The 9,646-nt window shown below is 49.5% G+C and overlaps 1 gene segment (V, D, J or C); it reads right to left on the bottom strand.

Annotated features, from left to right (window-relative positions):
* Positions 1-2,907: 2,907 nt before the first annotated feature.
* On the bottom strand, positions 2,908-3,507 carry LOC124109017 (immunoglobulin heavy variable 3-74-like). The segment is given in 2 exon segments: positions 2,908-3,293; positions 3,398-3,507. Coding segments are annotated over 2 exon segments (432 nt in total).
* Between the last annotated feature and the right edge of the window lie 6,139 nt (positions 3,508-9,646).

The raw sequence follows: 9,646 nt of genomic DNA, 5'->3' as shown, positions 1-9,646 counted from the left end.
CACAGGACAGGCTGAGAGAATCACATGAACAACACCAAGAAAATGAAGGAACCGTCATGGGTTGTGGGAATAGAAACAGACTGACCACATGAGAGGGGAGCCCAAGAGACCCAGGACAGAGCAGACGACAAGAGGACCTCATCATGGACGTGGAACCTGGCTCCCAAGGACAGGGTCCAGGCTGAGTTAGATGAACTCGAACACAAGGAAGACCAAGAAGAGGAGCAGCTTACTTCTTCTCTAGGATCACTTTTAGAGAAGTCATATAGATGTTGATGCTTCATTTCAGTCCTGAGACTGGAAAGTCTTGGTTTCGTCATTTGGATATAAGACTTCCCATTCCCTCTCTTGCCAGAAGTTCTGTTGAAATATCTCAGTAGGTTTTTTAGAACCACTTTGCTATGTATTTATTCTTTAGGAAGTAGGATTGCACAGACAGATGGTTTTGGACAGTTTTAGAATCAGTGAATTGAACAATTTAGCTTTAATTACAGTTTCATTGCAGGACTTTGCTCCTGTTTATTTTACAGAAGATGTTATTGCTTTTCTCTCTTGCCACCTAAGATCAATAGGAAGAAAGTGGTATGTAGGCAGCTATTTACATATGATTTTCCTACATTGACTATTTTATAGCTTCTTAAAGCAATTCCCCATGTGAAAAGACACAAATCATTTTCATAAAATTGTCTTTAACAGTAAATAAAAACAACTAATTTTCATGTTAAAAAAGAATGCTTCAAGACCTGATAAGCATCTTTATCACTGAAGCTGAATACATCATGCACACGTAAATAAACCACTTTGCTATACTACTGAAGTGAGCCTGCTGAGAAAGAAATCAGGAAAATGGTCCCATTCTAAATAACCTTAAAAGTACTTTGAAAAAAATCAGCTAAGAATGTGAAACATTTTGACATTGGAAATAAAGAACATCACAGGGAGAAACTGAAGACCTTAGATAAGGAAAGACCCACCATGCTCTTGTACAGTCAGAATGAATATGATCAAATGGCCAAACCAACTCAAATGTCACCAGAGTCAATGAGATCTCCAACAAATACCAAAAACATTCTTAAAAGAATCAGAAAAAATGTCTTTATATTTGTGTGGAGAAATTACAAACACACAATAGCCAAAGCAATCCTAAGCAGAGAGAGCAAACCTGGAGACGACAACATCTGACCTCAATTATGTGACAGAGCTGCAGTAACAAAACTAGCTTGGCACTGGCACCAAAGCAGAAGACCCATGGGATAGAGTAGAAGGTACAGGACAATCCAAACTAAGTGCAGTCATCTGGCACTGGACAAAGCTTCGAAAATCATGTTGAAGAAATGACAGGCTTTTCAAAATATAGAGTTGGAAAAACTCAATATAATCATGTAAAAGAATATAATAGGTCACTGTCCTTCACCTTAGAAAAAGTCACCTCAATGTTGATCAGAAAATGAAGAATTAGACTAGACACTCTGCAAGTGTTAAGAATCCAATATTGCACCAACCCTCCTCTGTACTGACACAGGCACCCACTTCCTCAACCAGGTTACTAAAGTGCAAGAATAAAACTAAGAATAGGTAAGTTGGACAGTATCACATGAAAACCTTCAGCACAGCAAAGGGACAAGCAAGAGTGTGAGGAGCGAGCTTGGGAATGGGAGATGTGGCCACCTGCTCTGAAGTAGGGCACTGACATGCTGTGTATATAAAGATCCCCAAACACTTAATGACCAGACCCAATAACCCAATGAGTAAATGGGAAAGAACACAACTGACTTCTCAAGGCAGAGGAACACAAGTGGCCAACAAATACAGGAAAACATACTTAACAATTCTGGCCATTGAGATATGCAAATTGAAACTACATTGAGTATTCATCTCACTCTAATTAGAAGGCAATCATCAAGAACACAGATAATAACAAATGTTGGCAAATGTGGGAGAGAGATGAACAGATGTATTGTTGGAGGGACTTCAAATTAGTGCTGCCATTGTAGGAAGCAGAATGGACACTTCATGAGAGACCAGGAATGGAGCCATGATATGACCCAGCTCTCCCCTTCCCAGATTTATCCCAAAGAACAGAAGTCACACACCTCAGCTGTAGAGCCACATGAGTGTTTCCACCAGGGCTTCTCACAGCAGCTGTAATACAGAATGTTCCCAGATGCCACCAACAGATGGTGGATAGAGGAACAGGGGTGGGTAGACAGAACAGTGTCTCCCTCAGCCAGAAGGAAGAGTGCAGATGCAGCCTTTGCTGGTCAATCGATGGACCTGGAGAATCAAGGTAAGTTTAATAATCCAGAGTCAGAGGGGGACATTTCAAGTGTTTATTCCCAAAAGCAAATTCCAAACCAAAAAAGGGAAGAAGGGCTGGGAGGAATCCCATGGAAACAGGAGAGGGAGGAGGGAGGAGAGGAAGGGGATCAAGGTGAGGAAGGAGGAATTGCAATGGGAGGAGAAGGGGAAGGAAATTGACCAAACTCTCCTGTGCCCCTGTGTGAGGACACCACAGGGGATATTCCAGGTGTGTCCTCTAAGAAGCACTAACGTAAACAATGTTATAAAAACATCTGTGGGGAAAGTAGAGGCAATGGATAAGGAGGAAGGAGGAAGAGAAGGGAGGGAAAGGGAAATGGCAGGGTGCTGCAGGGAAGGAAACCATATTCCATGACCATTAGTTCTGTCTAATTGAAATGCAATATTATTTATAATTAGGGTCCAGTAATAAAACACGGAAATGCAAATTAAAAACCACATTGTTTCATTCAGTGACATCACAGACTACTACAGTGAATATGTACATAGAGCTCCCCTGGGAAGCTGGACAATGAGAGGTCCCCAGAAGATGGAAACCAGCCCTCAACCCCCTCTGCATCTGCTCTTGGGCTGACCTGAGCTCCCTTTCTACTGAGCACCCCCTGCTGGCCCTGGGTGCCCGGCAGGAAGTTTCTGTCTGGGCTCACACTGAGGTCCCCTCACTGTGTCTCTAGCACAGTAATAGATGGCAGTGTCTTCAACTCTCAGACTGCTCATTTGCAGGTACAGCGAATTCTTGGAGTTGTCTCTGGAGATGGTGAATCGGCCCTTCACAGAGTCTGGGTAGTAGGTACTACCACCATTTTGGTTAATTTGGCCAACCCACTCCAGCCCCTTCCCTGGAGCCTGGCGGACCCAGTGCATCCAGTAATCACTGAAGGTGAATCCAGAGGCTGCACAGGAGAGTCGCAGGGAACCCCCAGGCTGCACCAGGCCTCCCCCAGACTCCACCAGCTGCACCTCACACTGGACACCTGCAAACACAGAGGCAGCCTGGTCAGGACACTGGCACTCATCCACTCTTCCTCTCACTCCTGTCCACTCACACACTCAGGATCTCTGGTTCTCCGTTCGTTACCTTTGAAAACAGCCACCAGGAACACCCAGCTGAGCACACTCTCCATGGTGAGCAGCTGTGTTCAGTCCTGATCACTGAGTGGGCTGAGCTGGGAGTCCAGGGCTGGGATCCTGTGCAGAGCTGGGGGTCAGGTGGGCTGGTTTTCATGAGCAGAGGGAGGCCCTATTGCATGTGCTCCTGCTCTATAGCAGCTCTGGGTGGAGGCCCAGGTAGAGCAGCACTGAGGGCAGATGGGAGTGTCATGGGCAGCATGGTGGACAGAGGAGCATTCAGGAAGGGAGAATTTCTTTTATTTTGATTTTATTGTCTGTTATTTTAGTTTATTTAATAATAATAATAGATCATATGGTGGAGGTGTCTGTGCTAACTCCCTGATGCAAATGTAAAATCACACAGAAGCATGAGTGCTGGTTCACTGTCCAACAGCTCCTGTGTGGCAAGAGTGACTGGTTGTCTGGTCTTTTCCTCTCACCCTGGACATGACTGCTGCCCTGACCCTCCTCCAGCTCCCAGGTGCACACACTGGTAAGGTGCTCAGAACCCTCCTGCATTGGAAATGTGCTGTGTGTCTTCTCCCCTCTGCTGCCACCTGCTCTCCAGGGAGGCGTCCAGCTGAGGGCCTCAGAGGCTCCCTGCAGGGGGAAGGCTGTGCCTCCCTGTGAGGGCCTCCTTCAGCTCAGGAGCATCCAGTTGGCACAGAGCCCTCAGGTACACATGCTGCTGCCATCTGTGGTGGGCACAGGGCACAAGTGTGGACAGGGAGAAACCTAGGCTCTGTCCTCATTTTCAGTTGTCATGGGCTGAGTCCACAGGGCCAGGAGTAGCCACATCTTGTGAGGGGCCTGGGAGAAGGAGCAGCCAGTGTCTCCATGGATTTGTTGTTGTGTTGAGGGTCAGGATTGTTTTACTCTCTTTCAGTATTTATGTGTGTTTTTATCTATCTATCTATCTATCTATCTATCTATCTATCTATCTATCTATCTTTCTAATCTGTCATCTGTGATGTATGCCTCCCTCCTCCTTGTGTGCAGTCAGACCTGGGGGAAGAAGGGCCTCTGTCTGGAGCAATGTTTGGGTTCCTCCTGAAGCACAGCCATATGCCCTGAATGCTGCTGCCCTGTCGCTCTTTCCATGCCCACATTACCCCAGAATGGACAGAACAACTGACACCCTGGGCCTGTCCACCTGGATTCTCCAAGGGCAGGTAGAGGCCATTCATGGCAGGCTGAGCCCTCAGGATGACCCCAGCACCACTCAGGGGTCCAGCCCCATCTCCTCTCTCTGCCTCCTGCCTCCTGCCATGTGGTGCTGCAGCCTCAGGAGCCCTGGTCAGGAGCAGCACCTGGGTGTTTGCACCCTGGTCTCCAGAACCTGCTGCAGCACAGCTCTCTCCTTGTGAACCCTCAGCCTCAGGAGCTGCTCAGAGCAGCACAGACTGGGCTCCGCCACACTGGTGCTGGGGCCTGAGGTGGTCATAGTCATCATCTAAAGGTGAGGACACAGCCCTGGGACTAGGAAAAAGTTGGTCTGTTCTAACTCTGATCTGGGAGCTGGAAGACTCAACAAGGAGCCAACCTGGCAGCACCCATGAAGCTCACCCTGCAGACTCACAAGTGACAGAGTGTGGAGGTGGGTCATCTCCACACTGCCTTCCAGGGATGCATGGGTAGGCCTCAGTTCAGGCAGAGCTTTGTAGGTGTCGCCCCTACAGTCCCCATTTGCCATGCTAGTGGAGCCTGAGAGCATGACCTTTAAGGCCAGCAGTGGTGGTCTGCCAGCTTCTGGGCCAGTGTGGAGAGCAGCAGTCAGGAAGCCCACCCTGTGCACTGTGGCCTGAGGCCAGCAGAGACATGGTGTGGGACAGCCTGAGGCTTGGGGACAGGACCTCTGCCCAGAGTGCACATCAGTTGGGAAGTGGAGTTCATGAGGCCTGCCCTTAACTAAAGTCCCATGAGTGTTGAGGACCTTTTCATGATCACCACGTCGTCCTTTAAAGGAGATGTGGAAAATATGCTGTCCACAGGGGAAGAATAAACTTAGTCAACAAGAATGGCATCCTGCCCTGCTGGCCCTGGGCATGGCCCTGGAGCACAGGGTCCTAGCTGAAATGGGTCAGGCAGAGGGAGACCATCAGCACACCATCCCTCATGTGGGGAATCTACTGCATCAGGTAGGTCGTGGAAAGAGAGAGGACAGTGGCCCCTGGAAATGGGAAGGTGCAGGGAGGGCGAGGGTGAGGGTGGGTGGTGGGGGCCACGTGCAGAGAGGGCCTTGTCCTGGGGCTCTGCAGCTCACAGGGCACCTGTGGCCCACAGCCAGGCTGTGCTTCACAGTGACTGGGGCAGAGCAGCTGGTGGGCTCCCCACACCCAGGAGGGACAGGTGATGGATAGCTGGGTGTGGACAGCCTGGGACCCATCATGGCACCTGGCACCCCTGTGTCAGGGTGCTGTCCTCTGCCTCACTAGAGCTAGGTTTCAGTGTAATTGTGAAAATACAGCTGGAATGGCCAGCTGTTGTCTGATGGAGAGAGATGCTGACATTCTTAGTGATGTGGATGATGAAACACCTTCACATGAGAAAGACAAGAAAACACAACACATCAATTCATAATCATGTTTTTCAAAATGTATTCAACTGTGAATACCTAAATCTAATTTACTTAACTGTGTACAATTGTTATAGTCAGAAATGTGAGCTTAATCAAACACAGAGTCTCTGCAAGTGAGGGGCGTCATGTTTATGGGAGGTGACCCCAGCATCCACCAGGCTTGGTAATAAGCTGAGCAAGGCCCCCAGCAAGTCCTAAGGTCTCAATGAGACAAAGCAGACATAAACTAGACAGTGGGGAAGATGTATATGGAGAAAATTCTGTCTTTATATAGATGAAATATCCCTTTTGTTCATGAAATTACAATAAAATTTACAGTGCTAAATTATTATTTAGGTATGTCTCAGGCTACCAGAGGTATACATCAAAAGAACATCAAGGTATTGTATTTATTTATTATTTTCTTAACATTGTTTTTAGAAGTAGTTGGACACAATTCCTTTACTTTAGTTATTCATTTTTATGTGGTGCTGAAGATTGAACCCACGGCCTCACACATGCTAGACGCACACTCTACCTACCACTGAGACACAACCCCAGCCCAAGGTATTGTATTTCATATGAAGCAAAATACATAGTAAATGCAGAGATGATAACAGGTAAGGAAATTCAGGTAGAAATATGGGCGAAAAGAAACAAATCTTAAAAGCTATAAAATTTTGCTCATGTATCTATAAATATGTCAAATGAACCACACATTTTGCATAGTTATATTCACAAATAAAATACTAAACTGTAGAAAAACCTGGAAGGATTACTGACAGAAATATAAGGGGTCGCAGTTTTAGACAGCACGACACTCTTACTTGAAACTTACAAATTGATCACACACAACAATCTACACTACAGCTCTAAACAAGTTGTTTGAAAATACACAAATGATCTGATCCCATGGAATGAGCCAGAAGTGCCTTAGGACAATCTGGGTATAAACATTGCCTATACTCATGGTCATCCTGCTGGAGCTGGACTCTCAGGACAGGAGCAGGGACAGAGGCCAGGTGTCCCTGTCTGTGACCCTGCAGTCCAGCCTCAGGGGCTGAAACCCAGGCAGGCTCTGATCTGCCTGTCCCCAGCAGCCAGGTGTCCTGGGGCTTCCAGGGTCATGGTCACCTCACAGCAAGATGGGGTCAGAGTGGTCCTGGACATCTTGTGTCTTCAGGGCCCTGAGACCAGTGGCAGAGCTGACCTGCAGTTCCCACAGTCCATGCAGAACTGACCACCCTCCCTCCTGGTCTTTGCCAAGGGAACCCCTTTCCCTCCAAGACCTAGCTCAGGCCACCCCTGCCCACAGGACATAGAGCTGCATGAGGAGTGAACACCCTGCCATTGGAGCCCTGGGTGTGTGGTGTGGCTCTCACACAGCCTCATCATGAGGGGTAGACAGGTCACATCCACCAGAGTTCACTCTGACTACACAGAGCTCTGTGGATTCTGACAAGGTTGGGACTTCTCTCAGCATTTCTGAGCTCAGTCCATGGGCACTGGGTGAGACAATATGTCACTGTGGTGCTGTGCTGTGATGGCTAGAGGTTTGGCAGCCTCAGTGGTCTCCAACAACTGGTTGCCTAGGACAATTCCCCCTTATCATAGGAGAACAAGAACTGCCTCCAGTCATTGCCAAGGGTGCCCAGGGGTGGACAGTTCTGGTATTATGTGGTCGTCAGTATTAAGGTGAGTATGTGACCTGATCCATAACTGGAAGGGCACTGGAGGGACTGGGAATGGGCAGGAGTCACAGGAAGGGGAGAGGGGACCTATGTGAACATGGAGGGAATGAGACATGGCCTCAGAAGTTCATGAAGTCCAGCTGGGCATGGTGGGGCTCACCTATATCCCCAGGCCCTGAGGACACTGAGGAAGGAGGATGACTAGTTCAGGGTGGCACTGGGCTTCTTAGGGAGAACCTGCCTCAAATTAAGAAGTTTTCAGGGCTGTGATGGGGCTCAGGGGCAGGGCCTGGCTGGGCAGCTGCAGTCAGAGGAGAACTGCAGAGGACACAGTCCTGAGGCCCAGCCCCCACTCCTGCCTGAGTGTGTCAGGGTGGCCATGCAGACAGCCTGCCCAGCAGCACTCAGGTCCAGTCCACGTCCTCACCTGCCTTCCCCAGAGAGCTCACCCTGCCCACGGCTTCCCTTCTGCCCCTCTGCCCACAGCCATGATGCCACAGCCAGCTACAGGATAGGGGGATCCTGAAACCCCAGGCTCCAAGGCTCCCGTCAGTGCCCAGCTGGGTGGACAGAGGCCAGGCCTGGCCCAGCCTCATCTTCAAGGACCTCAGGATGGGCAGAGTGGGCTCCAGCTCCCACAGGTGTGTGGCCTTGCCCTGTCCTGCACCTGTGTCTTCTGTGGACACCCTGCTCCTTCCTAGGTGCACACTCAGGTCACTCACCTCACACTCCAGGGACACAGGGGTAAGGAGTGGACCCAGTGCCCTCTGTGCACACTGAGACCAGGTGAGCTGAGGGTGTCCAGGTCACTGAGTCACAGCCAAGTCACTTTGTGGGGTGAACTGAGATGAGGCTTTAGGTGGGCACAGGGTTCCTGAGCCTGGCAGAGCTGGCATTTGGGCTCTGGGATTGTGAGGTGGGAGGCAGCAGGGAGCTCTCTAACACCCAGGGCCAGGAGAGACCCACTGCCCTGCAGACACCCAGACTGACCCCAGACACTGCCATGGTCCCTGGGGTGGAGCCCAGCAGCAGCAGGACCTGTGGACACCACATCCACATGTAGGATGCCACCTGCCCAGGGAAAGGCTCAGGAAACCCATGAACCAGGGTGGGAGAGGTCACCAGGGAGAGATGAGGAGGAGATGTGGCCAAGGGTGGAGGGCAGCTGTGCAGTCACCAGGAGAACCACTCTGTCAAAGGACGTTTCTATGATGACAACTAAGGATACTGTGTGGTAGGCTGAGTAGCAGACACAGGTCTCCACTGCAAATGTGTGTGTGTGTGTGCTTGAGTGTGTGTGAGTGTGTGTGTGTGAGTGTAAGTGTGTGTATGTGAGTGTGTGTGTGTGTGTGTGAGTCAGTGTGTGTGTGTGTGTGTGTGTGTGTGCATGTGGGCTGGAAGAGGAGGCTGCAGCCTTGGTGTGAACTGACAGCTGCCTGCCCTGGGGAGGGTGAGCCCAGGTCAGTGTGTAAAGAGCACCTGGCAGGGTCAGATTCATGGCTGTGATGGGTGGAGGTGTCTGAGAGCCTGCTGAGCCTTCCCCATGTGAGTCCTCTGCAGCTGCCCAGGGACTGGCTGCTGGAGCAGGGGGCAGGCCTGGAGCTCAGGGACAGCAATGTGACATGGTAGCAGAGTCTGCCTTCCAGGAGTCTCACCCATACAGTGGCACACAGAGACACACACACACACACACACACTCTAAAATCAGCTTACTATAGTGACACTTCCACATTAGTGTTTATAGCAGCTCAATTCACAATAGCTAGACTATGGAACCAACCCAGGTGTCCCTCAATAGTGAATGGATAAAGACAATGTGGTATATGTACTCAGTGGAATATTATTCAGCTTTAAAGAAGAGTGAAATAAATGACATTTGCCAGTACATGGTTGGAAATGGAGAATATCATGCTAAGCGAAATAAGCCAATCCCACAAAACCAAAGGCAGAATGTTTTCTCTAATCTGTG

This window comes from Marmota monax, unplaced genomic scaffold, assembly GCF_021218885.2.
Source record: "Marmota monax isolate L192 unplaced genomic scaffold, Marmota_monax_Labrador192_F-V1.1 WCK01_AAM20220418_F8-fsc00703, whole genome shotgun sequence".
Lineage (NCBI taxonomy): Eukaryota > Metazoa > Chordata > Mammalia > Rodentia > Sciuridae > Marmota > Marmota monax.
Note: the sequence above shows the minus strand (reverse complement) of the source record. Positions and strands in the feature narration are given on the sequence as shown.